Source organism: Cervus canadensis, chromosome 1 (assembly GCF_019320065.1).
Source record: "Cervus canadensis isolate Bull #8, Minnesota chromosome 1, ASM1932006v1, whole genome shotgun sequence".
Lineage (NCBI taxonomy): Eukaryota > Metazoa > Chordata > Mammalia > Artiodactyla > Cervidae > Cervus > Cervus canadensis.
In genome coordinates this window covers 27,747,414-27,767,618 of record NC_057386.1, presented here as the reverse complement: position 1 = coordinate 27,767,618, position 20,205 = coordinate 27,747,414, and the positions used below count along the sequence as shown (strand labels likewise).

At 50.5% G+C, this 20,205-nt stretch overlaps 1 protein-coding gene across 1 annotated transcript; it reads right to left on the bottom strand.

Annotated features, from left to right (window-relative positions):
* Positions 1-443: 443 nt before the first annotated feature.
* TRIM16 (tripartite motif containing 16) lies at positions 444-19,063 on the bottom strand. The gene is made up of 6 exons (XM_043473559.1): positions 18,319-19,063; positions 11,783-11,878; positions 8,885-9,118; positions 8,386-8,551; positions 7,824-7,919; positions 444-2,708 (listed from the first exon to the last, which is right to left on the bottom strand). The coding sequence occupies exons 1-6, from the start codon at positions 18,820-18,822 to the stop codon at positions 2,125-2,127; spliced, it is 1,680 nt and encodes a 559-aa protein (XP_043329494.1). The 5' UTR covers positions 18,823-19,063; the 3' UTR covers positions 444-2,124.
* Between the last annotated feature and the right edge of the window lie 1,142 nt (positions 19,064-20,205).

The window sequence follows — 20,205 nt, the reverse complement described above, 5'->3', positions numbered from 1 at the left end:
GGGAAGAAGCATCAACAACCTACGGGGGTTTAAAAAAAACACAGTGGCCAAGCTGATCTTTTTCTCCGCTCAGAGCACTGTTAGAAGGAAGTGCTGATATAGCTTATCTTGACCTTTGCTGTTGAAAAAGTCCTTCATGGTGTCCAGTGCATAAAGGTGCAGAGGTGGACTACATTATCAAAGAGTTCTACGCATGCATAACTTTTTTAAAAGATTTTTTTTTACTTGGACCATTTTTTAAGTTTTTATTGAATGTTACAATATTGCTTCTGTTTTATGTCTTGGATTTTTGGCCACGAGGCATGTGGGATCTTAGCTCTCCAACCAGTGACTGAACTTGCACCCGCTGCATTGGAAGGTGAAGTCTTAACCACTGGACTGCCAGGGAAGTCCCACACTGATGCATGGCTTATTGAATAACTAAAACCAAAAGGTATTGACTGACGACTGCAAGACTCTAACAAATTTATGTATCAACAAGAGTAAGATTTAAGAAAAGGTCACCAATTTCTGCAGGATAGGAAGGAGAGCTGTTATAACCTGATAGGATCATGAAACAAATCTATCTCCACAAGCAGCAGTGATGTGATGAGTTTTACAATTCAAATTTTTTTAAAGTCAATAAAATTCAAAAACTTTAAATTCAGTTTGAAAATTAAAACCCTACACTGTGTAAATCCTATGATTCAAATGTCTGACAGGGTCTCCGGAAACAAGTCAAGTGATGCTGAGATAATGTGCTCTTGAGACAGGATGACCAGACAGGGCAAGGAGGAAGAGGCTTGCCTTGACACAGGTCATGGAAAAGACCCAGAAGTTATATTTCCAGTGAGTCCCAGAAGGGACTTCAGGTTATGTCCTCAGAAACCCATTGAGATACAGTTTGTCATTTGCCTAAAGGTTTGATGTCGGTAAAGAATCATCTGCCAGTGCAGGAGACACATGAGACGCAGATTCAATCCCCAAGTCAGGGAGATCCCCTGGAGAAGAAAATGGCAACCCACTCTGGTATTCTTGACTGGGAAATCCCATAGACAGAGGAGCCTGGCAGGCTACAGTCCATGGGGTCGCAGAGTCAGACACTATTGAGCAAGAATAAGGACTAAGGAACCTTTAATTTTAGGGAACAATCTGTCGAAAGGAAGAAAAAGTGACCAGAGGGGTAAAAGATCTGGAAACCACAAAGCAACTGGCAAATAAGATGTGAAAACACGCATATTCCTGGGGGACCCATGAGAGCTACCCCTAAGTGTGTAGACAACTGACCGCTGGATAAGGAATTAGACACGTCCCCACCATCTAGGTGGCTCCAGAAGAGAGGTGCTAGGGCCATCTGCCGAGGTCACAGGGACTAGGATGTGGACCCTATGAAGACAGTCCTGAGTTCTCACTGTGCCCAAGCCAGGAGAGCTGCCTGTGAGGTAGTGAGCTCTCCGTCACAGCACAGCTGCAAGGCCCATCAGACATGGGCACAAAAAGCCACTGAGGCTGTCAGACTCTCCATGCTCACAAATGCAGTTCACCTTGTAGTTTATTCCCTTACACACAACACCTGTGATCTAAGGACGAGGGCAGTGCGGGGTGGTGGTTAGAAGTTCGATGTCAGGTTTGAATCCCAGCTTGGCCACTCACTCTCCACGTGACCACAGTGACCCTGAGTGAGTTCACTAACCCCCTGGACCGCAGCCTGTCCATCTGCCAAGTGGGGGTGGTTGAGCACCTCTCCATGGGGCTGCCGAGAGGGTCACAAGGGCTGAGGCCCAGGAGGCGCTCAGAACAGGGGACGCAGGAGTAAGACAAGGTTAGCCATTGGTTATGATTCCTCTGCAGTCTTTCTGATCGCTCTAAGGTTGCCTGGTGACCAACTCTGGGCACAGCGTGCGGTCCACCCAAGCAGACAGGACAAGATCATAAGAAGATGGTGAGGGGGACCTAGGGTTTGAGGATTACTGCAAACACGGGGACCAGTGCAGTGAGGCGCCCAGGCGGCGACCAGAGACCCTTCCCCTCATCCCCACACAATTTCTAAAGCCAGCAGGTGCTGGCAGAGACCCCCAGTCAGTCTTCCAATGAAAACTGCCACCTGTCCGTGTGTCAGCACAGGTCTGAGACCTGGATCAGCATCTAGGCAGCAGACTCCACCAGGGCCGGCCCTGGCTTCTCAGGTTCCTCTCCAAGATCCGCAATCCGGATGGCACTGTCCTTCTTGGAAAGCCAGAAGGCTGGGTAGACGGGCTCCGAAAACTTACACTGGAACCTATGCAGCAGCGTCAGGGTCTCAGGCTCGACGCCGTAGAAGGAGAGGCCCCCGCCGGGGAAGTCCACATAGACCCCCAGCCTCCGGCAAGCGTTGGCGCTGAGCAGGGTCTCCGCATCGCTGTGCCATGCCCTGAATCCCTTCCCATCCCAGTGGAGGCTCCAGGAGAAGTCGTTCCCGGAGATGCAGCTGTTGCGCTCCTCGCCCTTGCGGTCGATGCCCTGGCACGTCAGGCCCACATAGACACCCGCTCCCGAGAGCTCCACCTCGAAGTAGTACCTGTGCAGGTACAGGCTCTGCTGGGCCAGAACCTGCCGCCAGTGTGAGAACCTGCTGGGCAGGTCGGGATACGGGTGCTCCCAGGGCGCCGTGTTGGTGACCTTGCGGTTGTCATCTTGCAGCCGGAGGTACCTGTGTGCCGTGTCGGGGTCGAAGACAACATCACAGGCATCTGAGGGGGACATAGAAAGTCAGGGGCTGACCACTGACTCATACCTAGCCAGCCTCCAAGGGATGAGAAGACATCCATCCCTCTGTTCCCTGTCTACCCAGGTCCCGTCCCCTCCCAGAGAAGAGGTGGGTGAAAACCAGGAAACAGAACACAAGCGGGACTCTGTGACTTGTAGTAATTGTAGACTTGGTCTTTGCCCCTGGCTCCTGGCACAGAGTTCCCTGTAATTTCCTGAGTGGTAACAGCACTAGCACCATCTTTTGTTCTAATGTTTGGTCTTTGACAGGCTTCCCAATCAGTTCAGAGGTAAAGAACCTGCCTGCCAATGCAGGAGATGCAAGAGACTCAGTTTTGATCCCTGGGTCAGGAAGATCCCCTGGAGCAGGAAATGGCAACCTACTCCAATATTCTTGCCTAGAAAGAATCCGCCTGCAATGCAGGAGACACAGGAGACACAGGCTCAATCTCTGGGTCAGGAAGATCCCCTTGGAAGAGGAAATGGCAACCCACTTCAGTATTCTTGCCTGGAAAATCCCATGCTGAGACCAGTTCCTGACACAGAGCTCCTGAAACCCTTGTAATTTCCCGGGTTAAACAAGTGTCTTTTTTTTTTCTTAAGAGGTAGAGTTTGGGGGGTCTCGTTTTGTGTTCATTTATTTATTTATTTGGCTACACTAGATCTCAGTTTTGGCATGTGGGATCTAGTTCCCTGACCAGGGATTGAGCCCGGGCCCGGTGCCTTAGGAGCTCGGAGTCTTAGCCACTGGATCATCAGGGAAGTCCGAGTGTCTTTTGTTCTAATGAGGTGACTCTGTGTGTGGGGATGGTGGGGTGGGGCTGGCTGGTCACCAAAAAGACCAAGTCATGACCAAGTTCTGCTTGGATCTCGCAGCCCTAACTCCTCTTCTCTTGGGAAGAGAGATGGGCTGGAAGTGGTTCATCACGCCTGTGGGATAAAAGCCCCATAAAATCCCAGTAGTATGGGGTTCTGAGCACTTCCAGGCTGACAAACATCCACATCAGGCAATTGATTCCCACCCCCATGGGGACCCTCAGAGCCCTCGCTCTGAGCATCTCTCCCTTCCTCTGGCTGCTCATCTGTGTCCTTCGTCACATCCTTTCATGAACTGGTGAACGTAAGCGTCTTCCTGAATTCTGTGAGCTGTTCTAGCAAATGCTCGAATCCAAGGAGGGTCCTGGGAGCCTTAGATTGTAGCCAAGTCGGACAGAAGTTGTGGGTCCTCTGAGGGTCCCATAATTGTGACTGGCATCTGAAGTGAAGGCCGTCTGGTGGGCTCTGATAGCATCTCCAGGCAGAGAGTATCAGGACAGAGTTAAATACTGGGATGCCCAGCCATGTCTGGGGGAATTGCTAGGCGGGGGGCAGGGGGAGGGGGCCTCTCTCCCACACAGGTGGTAAGTGGTCCCAGACACCTTTTAACAAGTCACCCCCACTTCCTTCCTTCCTTCTTGAAGCTCAAACTGCTTGCCATTTACTGTATTATTTGTTGAACTGAATCAAGAAATAAAATTTACTGATGGGCCCATGTTTTCATTCATTTGACAAACACATCCTGAAATTCAGGTGCTTTTCTATGCAGTGTTGGTAAGGGTCATACACTCACATCTGATTCACTCATTTGTTAAAATATTTGGCCACTATTTAGCAGGAGAATTCTCAAGCAGTCCCCCCGCATGTACACAGATATTCTCTTCCTGACCCCAGAGGACACCTCCACACACCCAAATGCTCAAGTCACACTCCAGGTTATTTTGACATTTCTCTTGGCCCCATCCTCCGTCATTTTGCCCCTCAACTCACACTGGAAGCCCCAAGTCCCACCTAGAGGCCCCATTCACCCCCATCTAAGTCACCCATGAATCTCCCCCAACACGTGCAGCAGCTCCACATCAGTTGGCTTCTTGTATCAACTATGTGTGTGCATGCTAAGTCACTTCAGTCATGTCCTACTCTTTGCAACCCCCATGGACTGTAGCCCACCAGACTCCTCTGTCCATGGCATTCTCCAGGCAAGAATACTGGAGTGGGTTGCCATCCCCTTCTCCAGGGGATCTTCCTGACTCAGAGATCAAATTTGCATCTCTTATGTCTCCTGAGAAAAGGAAAGATATTCCCATTTGAATGCAGAGTTCCAAAGAATAGCAAGGAGAGATAAGAAAGCCTTCTTCCTCACCGATCAATGCAAAGAAATAGAGGAAAACAACAGAATGGGAAAGACTAGAGATCTCTTCAAGAAACTTAGAGATACCAAGGGAACATTTCATGCAAAGATGGGTTCAATAAAGGACAGAAATGGTATGGACCTAACAGAAGCAGAAGATATTAAGAAGAGGTGGCAAGAATATACAGAAGAACTGTACAAGAAAGATCTTCATGACCCAGATAACCACGATGGTGTGATCACTCACCTAGAGCCAGACATCCTGGAATGTGAAGTCAAGTGGGCCTTAGAAAGCATCACTACGAACAAAGCTAGTGGAGGGGATGGAATTCCAGTTGAGCTATTTCAAATCTTGAAAGATGATGCTGTGAAAGTGCTGCACTCAATATGCCAGCAAATTTGGAAAACTCAGCAGTGGCCACAGGACTGGAAAAGGTCAGTTCTCATTCCAATCCCAAAGAAAGGCAATGCCAAAGAATGCTCAAACTACCGCACAATTGCCCTCATCTCACACGCTAGCAAAGTAATGCTCAAAATTCTCCAAGCCAGGCTTCAGCAATATGTGAACCATGAACTTCCAGATATTCAAGCTGGTTTTAGAAAAGGCAGAGGAACCAGAGATCAAATTGCTAACATCCGCTGGCTCATTGAAAAAGCAAGAGAGTTCCAGAAAAACATTTATTTCTGTTTTATTGACTATGCCAAAGCCTTTGATTGTGTGGATCACAATAAACTGTGGGAAATTCTGAAAGAGATGGGAATACCAGACCACCTGACCTGCCTCTTGAGAAACCTGTACACAGGTCAGGAAGGAACAGTTAGAACTGGACATGGAATAACAGACTGCTTCCAAACAGGAAAAGGAGTACGTCAAGGCTGTATATTGTCACCCTGCTTGTTTAACTTATATGCAGAGTACATCATGAGAAACGCTGGGGTGAATGAAGCACAAGCTGGAATCAAGATGGCCAGGAGAAATATCAGTAACCTCAGATATGCAGATGACACACAGAAAGAAGAAGAACCAAAGAGCTGCTTGATGAAAGTGAAAGAGGAGCGTGAAAAAGTCGGCTTAAAGCTCAACATTCAGAAAACTAAAATCATGGCATCGGGTCCCATCACTTCATTGCAAATAGATGGGGAAACAGTCGAAACAGTGTTAGACTTTATTTTGGGGGGGGGGGCTCCAAAATCATTGCAGATGGTGATTGCAGCCATGAAATTAAAAGACGCTTACTCCTTAGAAGGAAAGTTATGACCAACCTAGATAGTATATTAAAAAGCAGAGACATTACATTGCCAACAAAGGTCCATCTGGTCAAGGCTATAGTTTTTCCAGTGGTCATGTATGGATGTGAGAGTTAGACTGTAAAGAAAGCTGAGCACCGAAAATCTGATGCTTTTGAACTGTGGTATTAGAGTCTCGAGAGTCCCTTGGACTGCAAGGAGATCCAACCAGTCCATCCTAAAGGAGATCAATCCTGGGTGTTCATTGGAAGGACTGATGCTGAAGCTGAAACTCCAATACTTTGGCCACCTCATGGGAAGAGTTGACTCATTGGAAAAGACCCTGATGCTGGGAGGGATTGGGGGCAGGAGGAGAAGGGGACAAGAGAGGATGAGATGGCTGGATGGCATCACCAACTTTATGGACATGAGTTTGAGTAAACTCCAGGAGTTGGTGATGGACAGGAAGGCCTGGCATGCTGCGATTCATGGGGTCGCAAAGAGTTGGACATGACTGAGCAACTGAACTGAACTGATGTCTCCTGCAATGGCAGGATTCTTTTCCATCGCGCCAGCTGGGAAGCCCCTATATTAACTGTATTGTCTGTTTGTAAAACATACATATGCTGCTGTCAGGAAGCGCGAAAGAATAAATAAAGGAAACTGGAAACCAAGAGGTCTTGGGGGAGACGAGGAGCTGTGGCAAGAACAGGGTCATCAAACCCGAGGCTCCACGTCAAGACCAGGGCAAACAGGGTTCAGGAGTCGGCCAGCCAGAGCTCACCCCCAGAAAGCAAGCAGAAGCAGGGTTGAACAGTGACTTCCAAAGAGATTAAAGTCAGAAAAATGAGCCTTGATTACCCAGACACATCCTTCCTCTCCTGGGAGACGAGACCTCCCTGTCTTGTTAACCATGAGCAAGTATTGATTAAAAATAAGTGTTTCTAAAAATGCCAACAGACCAGGACACTTCCACATCAGGACAGGACAACGGGCTAAGTAATTCCAGTCAAGTCAGACTTTAAAGGGAGCCACCTGGTAACCAGCCAGGATCTTCAAAGGGGCCAAGGTTGTGAAGGACACAGAAGGACTAAAGGACTGGACACAGACTGGAGGAAGCTAAGGAGTCAGAAAACATCTGTGACTCTGGACTGGACTTCCGACCAGAAGGACACTGGGAGCAACCCTGGTGAAATCTGAATAAATTCCAGCCAGCAATGCTCACTTCCTGATTTGGATCAATGGACCATAGTTACGTAAAGTGCTCACGTTTGGAAAAGCTAGGTGAAAAATGTATCAGAATTCTTGGTCCTCTTTTGTGCAATGTTTTTTTTTTTTTAATTCTGAAACGGTTTCAAAATTAAAAGTTCTAATTTTTTTTGAAATTCAACTTATTTAAAATTTAAATGTACAGGGACTTCCCTGGTGGTCTAGAGGCTAAGACTCTGTGCTCCCAATGCAGGGGGCCAGGGTTCAATCCCTGGTCAAGGAACTTGATCCCACATGCTGCAGCTAAGGCTGGGAACAGCCAAATAAATAAATAAAATAAATAAATATTTTAAAAAAAAAAAAAAATTTAAATGTACCATTTGGGGATAGACCTGAGGTTGCAAGAACCTGAAACCTGCTGATAGATGGTGTCCTTGCTTCCGAAGCATCACATGCACATCCACACCCAGGGAAAGTAGGGCAGCTCACGACTTACACTGGAGGAACTGCGGCCTGGTGCAGGGCTCGGGTTTTGAGGTCCGATGTCTGTGCTCAATGACAGCACACACCTGAGTTCTGATGTCGTACTCCTCTAGAAAATCAAGAGTTGTGAATGCTCACCTGTCCCAGTGGGCAAGAGAACCTAAGGAACAGGAATCCCCCACTTTAATTGCTCTTCCCTGGGCCTCCTGGGGAAAGTAGGGACCAGACACTAATCACGCTTCAAAGAATCCTGCTCAATGGACCACATCGAAGTAAAACCTGCTGAGGAAAGATCCCAGCCTGACCTGGGTTTCACTTGAAAGTACAGGCATCAGTGACCTTGGATGTTAGTCTGCACTTGAGTGGAGATGTGGGCCAAGGGCATACGGAGACCATGTTCTTTGATCTCAGTTGTAAGTTAACATCATCAAGGTATGTGTCCACCAGCCGCACAGTCCAACCAGAGGATGGCTCTGAAAATGGGACATTCTCTCCACCCCTGTTCTGTTCTCCCTCCCAGACTCCCACCTCCCCCGTCAACCCCTCCAGAGATGTCACAAGCCCTGGCGTCTAACCATCCTTGGAGAACTCCTGGAGCTTCTCCTTATAGCTCTGCAGCAGCTGGATCAGGTGGGCAGTGGAGTCCGTGATGACCTTGTGGATGCCCGAGAGCTTGTCCTTGAGCCCTATGTAGACGCTGGGGAAGGCGCTGTCCTCCGTGTTCTTGAACTTGCAGTACTCCTGCAGGAAAAGAAACACAGCAGAACTTGCCATGGCTTTTGTGCTTCCTAAACAGGGCTGCCCTACTCAATACATCACCTTCTGCATCTGTGACATGGGCTGATAGGGGCATGTACTTCACAAAATGTAATGGGTCCAGCTCAGCACCTGACCACATAGAAGGCATCTTCCATGACCTGGTCCAGCCTCTCCGCTCTGGGCAGCCCTCTCTCCTACTCCTGTTCTCTGCTGCTCTCTGCCTCATTTATCAACAGGGTGGTTGCCTTGCCATGTCCAACTGTGGACCTAACAGAGTGAGGGTCTCTCTGGCTCTGGCGTCACAGTGACCCATACCTCCAGGAACAGCACGGGACTGCCAATGGCAGCAATCCTGTCCAGCTCCTGCCTGGCCTTCTCCATCTCTGCACTCCTGTACTCCAGGTGGGTCTTGATGCCATTGGCCTGGCCCAGGGCAGCTTGCTCCTTCTCCTCCAGGAAGAGCATCACGTCGGCCTGGGCCTTCGTCATGGCAGCACGGAGCTCCCCAAACTGCTCCTCCACCCCGGCCTTCACCTCCGACACTGACACCTAGTGGTGAGGGGGTGGGGGAGAACCAGTGAAGAACCCATTAGTGATTAGTGAAGCAGCAACCTTATCAAAGCTCAACACACAGAAATGTAAACCCATGCGTGCATGCTCAGTCGTGTTCGACTCTGTGATCCCACAGACGGCAGTCCGCCAGGCTCCTCTGTCCATGGAGTTTCCCAGGCAAGAATACTGGAGTGAGTTGCCATTTCTTCCTCTAGGGGATCTTCCCCACCCAGGGACCAAACTTGTGTCTTCTGAGTCTCCTGCATTAGCAGGTTAATTTTTAACCACTAGCGCCACCTGAGAACTCCAATATACACCCAAGAAACCCTCAAATTAGGGAACAATTTCCTATTATAAAAGAAAGCCTTTATTCTCATTTGAATCCCAGGTTCCATAAAACAAGGACTCCCTGGGGTGTGAGTCCTTATTTACTCTTCATTAACTTTGTCTTTCATCCATCAGACAAGACTGTGCATTGTCTGCTGAGCCCAGCTCTGACAGTCAGGTTCCTCTTCAAGTCTGTGACATCAGTCTTCCTGTCTGGACAATGGACCTGTTCAGTGTACTTGATAGTCATATTTCTTGCAGTAAATTAATAATTTGGCTTCTTTGTACAAGTCAGTAGCATGAATTTGCTTTCTCAGCACTTCATTATGTCTAGCTAAACTACCCACCAAGGAAATCAAACTGTCCAGCAAGGAGATCAAACCAGTCAATCCTAAAGGAAATCAACACTGAATATTCATTGTAAGGACTGATACTGAAGTTGAAACTCCAATACTTTGGCTACCTGACGTGAAGAGCCAAATCATTGGAAAAGACCCTGAGGCTGGGAAAGATTGAGGGCAGGAAGAGAAGGGGACAACAAAGGGTGAGATAGCTGGATGGCATCAGCGACTCAATGGACATGAGTTGGAGCAAACTTCAGGAGATCGTGAAGGACAGGGAAGCCTGGTGTGCTGCAATCCATGGGGTTGCAAAGAGTCGAACACAACTTAGTGACCAAACAGCAACAAACTGCCCACTGGATCCATCTGAGCTGAAAGCACATCCTCTGGTGTCTGGGCCAGGCACAAAACGTTTAGGGCATGTGAAGGCGACCACAGCACCTGAGTATTGCAGGACAAGCCTACCTGTGTTGGAATGGAATGCCATGTTCAAAAATATATACAACTAACTCCATGTGATGAATAGTAGAGATTTGCCTGATGGCACCTGTGTATGTGGGAGTCTGTCCTTCCATATCTTTAGTAAATGCCTTAGTCAAGGTCATATTTAACAACTTCAATCCATGTTGTTTTCAACAGTTTCCTTTTATCTTTGGTAGTTCTTAGGTACTGGTGCTGACAGGTGAGTGGGTGGATGGATGGATGGATGGATGGTTGGGGGAGGGGTGGATAGATGGGCAGATGAATGGATGGAGAGGTAGAATCATTCTTCATAGGCAAAGATGCTGCTGCTCCTAACTGCTAAAGGGTGCACATTTTGCATTCTCCTCTGAGTTCTGGTTATTGGCTTGCCACTAATGAGAAGCTTTTGTGAAACTGTCTGGGTCCACTTAGAGTTTATTATGGAAAGTGGTCAGAAACCAGAGAGACTAAAACTAAGTAGCCTGGCATACCATTATGGGACTTCCCAGATGGCCCAGTGGTAAAGAACCCGCCTACCAATGCAGGAGACGCAAGAGACTTGAGTATAATCCCTGGGTCCAGAAGATCCCCTGAAGGAGGGCATGGAGAGCCACTCCAGGATTCTTGCCTGGGAAGTGCCACTGACAGAGGAACCTGGTGGGCTAAAGTCCACGGGGTCGCAAAGAGTCAGACTGAGCACACAGACCATTGGCCTTATCAAGTGGCTGTTGTTGTTGTTTAGTCACTAAGTCATGTCCGACTCTTTGTGACCCCATGGACTGTGGCACGCCAGGCTCCTATGTCCATGGACTTTCCCAGGCATGAATCCTGGAATGGGTTGCCATTTCCTTCTCCAGGGGATCTTCCTGACCAAGGATTCAAACCCGCAGTACCATCCACTAATCCAGCCGCTCTCACCTCTCTTTTCTGTCTGCCAGGATTTAGGACAAGTGAGAATCGCCTGCAGAACACCCTCTCATGGTGGAAGAAGCCAAGATTATGCATAATTTCTGGAGCTCTAGCTAACCACCCCCCTCGATTCCCACATATACCATTTGCTCCTGGTCAAAAAAGCATATGCAAATATACAAATGAGCCAGAGCTATCACAGGACTGGAGGAGGGCATGGCAACCCACTCCAGTATTCTTGCCTGGAGAACCCCATGGACAGAGGAGCCTGGCGGGCTACAGTTCACAAGGCCGCAGAGTCAGACAGGACTGAAGCGACTTAGCACACACATCACAGGACTAGTGAGCTCCTACTCTCCACTGTTAAAAGTGAATCACTTGCCAGGTTTCAACCTTGAACTAATTTCACGGCAAATCCCAGCGACAAGGTGACACCACCCTACGGTGTAGCCAACCTGATCTGTACCCACAGTTTCTACCAGATGATAAGACCTAAGGGGCCTGTGGACGTGGAGGCCGGGCCTGCAGCCAAGTCCCACAGTTCCGGGTGGGCCTGACTGAACCAGCAGCAGCAGCCAGCCAGGTGTGCCAAAGCCCGGCAGGTGACTCCAGCCAGACTTACCAGGACAGATTTATGGTTAGCCTGGAGCCTGGAGATGGCATTTTCATTCAACTTGAGTTTCTGCTCCAGGTCTAACTGGGTGCTCCGAAGCTCAGCCTAAGAAGAGAAAAGGTCAACAGTGTTAGGGAGGAAGGTGCCCAGGGCACCCAGAAGGTCCCCGGGAGCAACAGCGCCACCTGCCCTTCTTCCATAGAAAGGAGAGTTTGCCTCGGAAGCTGCTCCCAGGAGCAGGCTGGGCACCTTCTGTGGAGGCAGAGAGGGTCCACCGTGCACCAGCATTACCAGCTGAATCTCCTCCTGTCATTGTGACCATGCCCACAGCAGGTAAACACACCGTCTCCATCACACAGGTGAGAAAACAGAGCCACGAGGGTCACGCAGCTGGCAGTGGAATTGACAGGACCATCTGGCCCTGGAACAGGCTGACAGGGATCACCGGGGGCTTGGAGCTGGCGGTGGACGGTACCCCAGGGTTTCTACTTAGCAGCCAAGACTTTGGGACAAAGTTGACTTAACGCTTCCACACTTGCATTTCTTCACTGTGAGGTGGGGAGAGCTAGTGTCCAATTCACAGGGCTCCCGTAAGGACGGAGGCAGCGGGAAGTCTGCACAGCAGCCGGCACCTTGCGGGTGCTCCATCGGTGGCAGCGGCGTCATTGCCTTCTTCATTTTATCCGTGCCTCTTTGGCTGCTTTCCATCATGGAATCTTCTCTCCCGGACGCAGGCAGGGCAACCCCTCCCCGCCGAGGTGAGTGCCCACATGAGAACTCTGGGTTTGCCTGCTTTGACCCCCACCCCCCGCCCAGCCCCACTCCGCCTCCCTAAGCACTCTCTGCCCAGAACCTGACAAGACAGGAAACCAGAGGCTTTGTGAACGTCAAAGGCCCCCGTCGCTTTCTGCCTCCACAAGGGTGTGAGACAGCAGCAGCAGAAAGGACAGCTTTCGCTGCTTTTCACAGCAGCGTGTGTCAGCACTGAGCTCTGAGTCACTTGCCCTAACAGGTCTTGGACTGGCAGGGAGCACCTGATGCGTCTCCCCTTCCTCCCACCAAAGCCCGCGGTAATCCCAGGCCCCAGGGACAGAAGCCCAGGCGGGCAGGGGACCCGCCTCGATCTGCCAAAAGCCGGGAACATCTGATCAGGTTCCAGGGTCCTGACTCAGAGCCGATGGGAGTCCACTGACTTCCCACGCCTGAGACCTGATGTCCAGGAGTGGGGGAAGTGGGGGAGAAAGAAGGGACCTGACCTATTTGGGGGAGACTGTGGGATCCTGGTCTATCAGAAAGGCTTACCCAGCGACCTGCTCCAGGTTGGGTAGCGGGAAGGACATGAGGCGCTTATTTAAAAGGTGGTGGGAGACACAAAGGAACACACAATGGCAACAGCACAGACGTGAGAACATGTTAAAGGGGTCAGCCCCAGCATGACCCAGGGACCCAGGAGACCCCCAGAGTATATCGGGAGGGGTTTCTCCCCGCTGTCTGCAGACTGCCATTAAAGGAGAAAAGGACTCCATAGTGCCTCATGGGGCCCTCTGAGTCACCCCACCAGCGGGCACTCCCGTTTACCCATGACAGGTGGGACCACTCAGGCAACCAGCACCTCCAGCTATTCCTGTTCCCAGAAAATGACGGGGCACCTCAGACCCCGGCTCCAGGATTTCCCAAGACATCAGCCGCACACACATCGCAAGCCAGGGCAGGCTCTGCACCAAAGTAGGACAGGAGTGCCAGTGAACGTAAATGCCCCACATCCAGGGGCACGGAGAGCCCCACCTGCCTTGGTGGGGAGAGGACAGATGCTGTGCAAAGGGCACCGTGTCTGTGATCCAACACCTGCCACTGGTGGGCTCCACGGCCCCCGTCAGACCCTCTAGCATCTCCTCTGGCACCTCAAGAAGATGTTAACAGACTGTTTCTTGCTTCTTCCTCCAGGGCACAGGCCGCACCCGGCTGGGTGGCCAGGGTCAGGTTAGAGATGCAAGCTGGAACAGCAGAGGGAGTGAGGAGAGAGAATGAAAGAAATTCTACATGGTGTCAGGCATGCTGTGTGTCCCTCTGGGAACCAAAGAGTCCCACCTGGGCCCTGACTTCACTCCTCAGGCAGCTGGTCAGAGCCCACTACATGTCAGTCCAGTTACATAAGGCAGCCTCCCTGCTCTCAAAGGCAGTAGAATGTTTAAGAAAAAGCAAGTTAGATAATACTGAGTCCAACACACTCTTCAGAAGTTCTAGAAGAAATTCTTCTGAACAGCCTCAAGCCATCTGCCTTCTGGCAGCAGACGGCCATGAACAACGCTGATTAACTGCTCCCCAGAGAACTGGGGACACTTGTGGCTCTCAGAACCTGGCTCTTGCTTCACCTTGAGACTGTGTCCACGTCCCTACCCTGTCCTTAGCTTTCTGGAACCTGTGCTGAGGTTGGATGCAGTGACCTGCCACGAATGGACCTAAAGGTCTAAGATGGGGTCCAGCCCAGGCCTTCCCTCCTCCCAAGATCACCGCCCCTCACTGCCAGGGGCTGCCTCCTCGGAACACATGGCTGAGCTTTTGTGCTGCCCCAGCCCTTGGACGTCCAGGGAGCCACAGGCCTGCCTTGGCTTCCTGATTACAGCCCACACTCCCTGGGAGGGTGCAGCACACTGAGCCCACAAAAAGTTCTCAATAATTGATAAACATAGCGAGGAACAGAAAAGAACAGAAAAGCAGTCACAGAAGTGGTACAGATTTCACAACATGCACATACGCACACAGGCAGGCAAGCATGCAGCCTCACTTCCTGGCAGGGAGCCTGAGTTCTGAGAAGGTGAGTGGAGTTAAGACCAGCTGCTCTTGAAAGCTAAGGGAGAGGGACAGACTGGGAGACTGGGATTCAGTTCAGCTCAGTCGCTCAGTCGTGTCCAACTCTTTGCCACCCCACGCACTGCAGCTCACCAGGCTTCCCTGTCCCTCACTATCTTCCAGGGTTTGCTCGAATTTATGTCAATTATATATAGGATGGATAAACAACAAAATCCTACTGTATAGCACAGGAAACCATATTCAGTATCCTGAGATAAACCCTAATGGAAAAGAATATTTAAAAAAGAAAGTATATATGTTAAAACTGAGTCACTCTGCTGCACAGTGGAGATTGGCACAGCATTGTAAGTCAAGCTATACTTCAACTAAAAACAAGAAAATTTAAGTTATGGGGCCCTGGGAAGTTGGCCCCAGGAAGGGGAAGAGGTGAGTCCCCACAGGAAAGGGCTGGGCCCCAGGAGCCCAGCAGCACAGAAGAAATAATCAGAGAACACCTGGATTTCCCAAATTCAGAGTTTCTGCCCAAAGGCATAGCTGGAGAGCGTAGGAGCTGCAGAAGAGGCTCAGACGGAGAACTGAGAAACCAGTTGCTCTGCAGACCCTGTGCAGGGTCCTGGCTGCCCTTTGTCCCTGGGGCTGACCCTGCCGTTTTCAGTTTCCTCTGCATGACAGGCTTGCCTGAGCAAGCAGCCCTAAACACCATCCAAGGTGAGCTTTAGCAAAGTGAAGTGACCTTCAGCACAGTGACCTTCAGCTCCAGCCACTTCAGGTTGGCTGAAGGAAAGATGAAACTTCTGGAGCCTTACTGAGGTCTGCTAAGACTGTCCAAATAATCCTGGTGGAGGTTGCAGCCTCCTCGAGGAACTGTGTCTTCTGAGCCGGTCTCCTGGCAAGAAATCTTTCAGTTCCTGAGCCGCAAGGACTACCGAGAGAGAGAGCACTTACTGGGCACGCTTGCTCTGAATTGAAAGCAAGGACGCAGAGCAGAAAAGCAGAAAACTCAGACAAGCAGACCCGTAAGAGGCGGTGAACAGGCCAGAGCCCGGGGCTACTGCACTGCTCCTATAAATGCTACTGCTTTCAGCACCAAAAACTGTCCTGGGTGTCTTTGTGTTACTGACACAGCTCCCTCCTGGGGTGTCCGAATTTGGGGTTCTGCACATGTACTACACAAGCGGTCCCCAACTTTATTAGCACCAGGAACTGGTTTCGTGGAAGAAAAGTCCTCCATGGATGGGGGGTGGTTTTCTGGATGATTCAAGCACATTACTTATTTCTATTATTTATTGTGTACTTTATTTCTATTAATGGTAAAGAATCTGCCTGCAATGAGGGAAACCCAGGTTCAATCCCTGGGTTGGGAAGATCCCCTGGAGAAGGGAATGGCCACCTACTCCAATATTCTGGCCTGGAGAATCCCATGGACAGAGGGGCCTGGAGGGCTGTAGTCCACGGGGTCGCAGAGTTGCACACAACTGAGCGACTAACACTTCTATTATTACGTCAGCTCCACCTCAGATTGTCAGGTTAGATCCCAGAGGTTGGGGGTCCCTGCACTAAACAACTCTCCCTGCTCAGAATAACAACTACTCAATGTCTCTGTAATGCACCAGCTTACACTACATTTAAAATTCATGTTGTATCTATGCTGCTACAGGCACAGAATTTCTGAAAAGAACGAGAAGGAAGAGCATATGATGGTGTTTACCTCTGAAGAGAGGTTTTCCAGGTGGCTCAAAGGTAAAGAATTTGCCTGCAATGCAAAGGTGCAAGTTCGATCCCTGGGGATCAATGTTATTCCTATGGAGAGTTACTCCCCTGGGTCGGGAAGCTCCTGTGGAGAAGAAAATGGCAACCCACTCCAGTACTCTTGCCTGAAAAAATCCCATAGACAGAGGAGCCTGGCAGGGCTATAGTCCATGGGGTTGCAAAGAGATGGACACGACTTAGTGACTGAGCATATATACTTCTGAAGAAGGAGATGGGTGGATCCAGGATGGGAGGGAGACCTTTTCTGGTAAAATCTATTGCAGTATTTGGTGATTGTTCCTCTGTGTGTATGTACATGCATTCCTTTTCCAGTTAAACATGACAGAATTCAGATATTATACCCTGAACAAAGGAAATGCACTCTGCCTTCAACTCTTTACTACATGTATGGCAGGTTTTTGGTGCATTTTTTTTAAAAAGTAAGGTTATAATATTGTGACCTTGGGGTCCTTCCTTGTGTCCTCCAGTGGGTGGCCTTCCAGAAGGTCCCATCCCTTACTCCATGACTTAGCCTTCTGTATGAGCTTGGACAAATATGGTAGGGATGAAGAGCTGCCACCTCGTAGAGTTATCCTAGGACCGAATGGAGAAATCCCAGGGAAGCATGTTGCACATGGCAACCCTCCAAGACCAGTTTCCTCAATTACCTGGAGCTCTGTCCTCTGACCTGTCCGTTGATAAAGAGCCTCCTCGTGGCCGTGAACGTGAGGAGTGGGTGGAAATGACCAGCTCTCCTGACCAGACATTTCCTGGCACTAGAGATGCTGGGAACAGTTGACAAGTGGATTCTAGAGCTGGTGACTCACTGACATCTGGGATACAGAACTTTCCAGAACTATTCCCACTAACATCAGATAAACACTTAAGGGAGGAAGTGGAAGAGGGACCCTGCTAGGAACCTGCCCCTCCCAGGAAGCTCCTTCTCAGCTGTCTTGGAGCCCTGGGCCAAGGCACTGTGCTCAGTGCCAACAAGGGAGCTGCCCAGCATCTGGACACAAGAAATGTGGCACAGAACTTCCCTGGTGGTCCACTGGCTAAGAATCCACCTTTCAATACAGGAGAAAAGGGTTTGATCCCTGGTCAAGGAACTAAGATGCAACTAAGCCGGCATGCTTCAACAAAGGTCCGACACAGCTAAATAAATAAACATTTTAAAAAAAGAAAGAAAGAAAGAAATGTGGGACAAAGTTCAACTGCACATTCCCCGCCCGCCCCACCTTCATAACAAAAGTGCTCTTGGAAGTCCAAGTAAGGAAAACAAAGCATTTAAGTCCATTCCCAAGAGTTCTCCAGGCTCTCAGCTTTAGGGCAGAGAAAAGCCAGTTGTTCCAGAAACAGTTTCCCTATCTGATGGGAATAAAATTACAGGCTATGAACACAGTGTTTCTGTCTCTCCTGATGCCTCTATCTGATGAGGAGGTTTATTTTCCCTAAGGATAGTGGTCCTTGACATTGTCCAGGAAAGACGTTCCCAGTTCTAAGTTATCTCAGCCCATCTCAAGGTCTTGAATTTCATAGCTGGCACCTCCTGAGGGGCTCTGTCTCCCGATATCTCGTTTGGGGTAAAGGGAAGAAGAGAAATTAGGGGGAAATTTTGGTTCTTTTCTTCAGAATTTCTGCCAAGGTTTACATTTCATTCATTGCCACTCAGACCTGACCAGAGGGGAACACCCTGTCCTCAGTCGTACACCTTGTATATCCCACCCCCAGACACAGATCAGCATTGAAAGCTGAGTGAGAAACAGCAGGAAACCAGCAAGAGGAGCGACAGACAGACAGAGAGCGTTTCAGGGACAGTGGGGCCAGCGGGGACAGAGTGAGCTACGACAGAGTCCCAAAGCCAAGTGCAAAAGACACTCAGGCTGGGTGTACCACCAGGTAGCAAGGCTGAGAGAACGCAGCCCCAGGAGCCTCCCGGGCACACGGCCTCCCCACCTCCCTCTCCCCCAGACCCCAGCACTTGCCTCCTTGTCCCTGCGGGCGGCGTCCAGGGAGACCAAGGCGTGGCCCCTGTGCTCGGCCTGGCTGCACTCCTCGCAGATGCACTGCCCATCGGGGTCGCAGAAGGCGGTCAGTGGGCTGCGGTGCGCGGGGCACAGCCGCAGGTCCCGGTCCCTGGCGGGCTCGGTCAGCTGGTGGCCGTGCAGCCTGCTGTTCTCCTGGTGCGGCCGCAGGTGCTCCGGGCAGTAGTTCACCATGCAGGTCAGGCAGGACTTGACGGCCTTCACCCTGCTGGCCCCGAGACAGAAGTCACACAGGACCTCCTCCTCCTCCTCCAGGCCCTCGGCCTCGGGAGCCCCCTGCCACTCAGAGCCCTGTCCCCCAGTTTCCCCTGGGGGGCTCCCCGGGGAGCCCGGGTCCTCTTCCTCTGCAGGACTGGCCGAGCCAGAGTCTGGGCTGAGAGTGGCCGGAGGGTGAGCGGGGACCCCGCGCAGCGGGCCTGGAGCCATCAGATCCAATTCAGCCATGTAGACGGTCTGCCGCTGCCGAGCTGGGCTTCCTCTGCCTCTGGGCCCAGGATCCGGAGCCCGAGTCAGACAGTAGAACCACGCCCAGAGGACTGCAGCTGCGGTAGGACTTTAACTGTTTCCTCCCCCAGAGGCAGCTCGGTTGCTCATTACTCCACTGATCTGGGAGGACAGCCAACTGTGATGGCCACCAGGAAGCCCAGGTCCTCGGGCTCAATGACCCAGGCTCCGGCCTCTCCTCCAGCCCAGAACCGAAACAGCTATTCTTCTGTGAATCATTCGCACCCCCACCCCCACCCCATAATCTCAGCCAAGACGGGTCAGTCTGGAAAGAACCAGAAATTCCTGAGATCTGCAGTCACAGCCAATGTTGCTTTATATAACTCAACAGGTTCAACGTTTTTGTCTTCAATTTTTTCTTTCCTGGGGCCACGCCACAGCTTGTGTTCAGTCGCTAAGTTGTGTCTGACTCTTTGCAACCCCATGGACTATATCCCACCAGGCTCCTCTGTCCACGGGATTTCCCAGACAAGAATACTGGAGTGGGTTGCCATTTCCTTCTCCAGGGGATTTTCCCAACCCAGGGATCGAACTCGGGTCTCCCAAATTGCAGGCAGACACTTTACCATCTGAGCCACCTGGGAAGCCATCAGGGTAGTCCCCTCTTTTCAATTTTTAAAGGGACCCAAAATGTAAGGACTTAAGCAATAGGGCAGCCCTTCATCCCTTCCCACCTCTTAGAATAGGAGAGACACAGTTGGGAACAAGATCTATGTCTCTGATCTTTTGCATATGACCTTCTCCATTCCAGGAGAAGAGCTTCGGAGAGGGGTCTAGTGGCGATCAGGAGGGTCAGGAAGAACTTGTCTCTTTCCACATAAAAGTAAGAAGACAGCCCTCTCGGGCTGCACAACCTGCCCAGGGGCTCCTAGAGATGGCTGGTCTCTTTACTCACTTATTAAGGTTTTCCTAGATATGGTGAGGGCTTCCCATGTGTCTAAGTGGTAAAGAATCTACCTGCTAATGCAGGAGACATGGGTTCGATCCTTGAGAAGATCCCCTGGAGAAGGAGATGGCTACCCACTTCAGTATTCTTGCCTGGAGAATCCCATGGACAGAGGAGCCTGGTGGGTTACAGTCCATGGGGTCGCAGAGTTGGCTAGGACTGAGCGACTAAACAATAAGATGCGGTGATGGTTTTCCTCCAGCTACACAGATTGACTGATTTAAGCAACAGAAACTTATCTTCTCCCAATCCTAGAGACCAGAAGTTCAAGATCAAAGTCTGAGCAGAGTCGGTCTCTCCTGAGGCTCTCTCCTTGGCATGCAGATGGCCCTCTTTTCCCGTGTTCTCACATGACTTCCCCTCTGTACATACCTGTG

Bases quoted from the DNA above. Each gene is read 5' to 3' on its own strand.
- TRIM16 (XM_043473559.1), bottom strand. From the start codon at position 18,822: ATGGCTGAATTGGATCTGATGGCTCCAGGCCCGCTGCGCGGGGTCCCC. The intron at 11,879-18,318 runs GCAAGTGCTGGG...TTCTCTTCTTAG, and splicing joins CCGCCCGCAGGGACAAGGAG to GCTGAGCTTCGGAGCACCCA. The intron at 7,920-8,385 runs GTTAGACGCCAG...TTGATTTTCTAG, and splicing joins CCAGGAGTTCTCCAAGGATG to AGGAGTACGACATCAGAACT.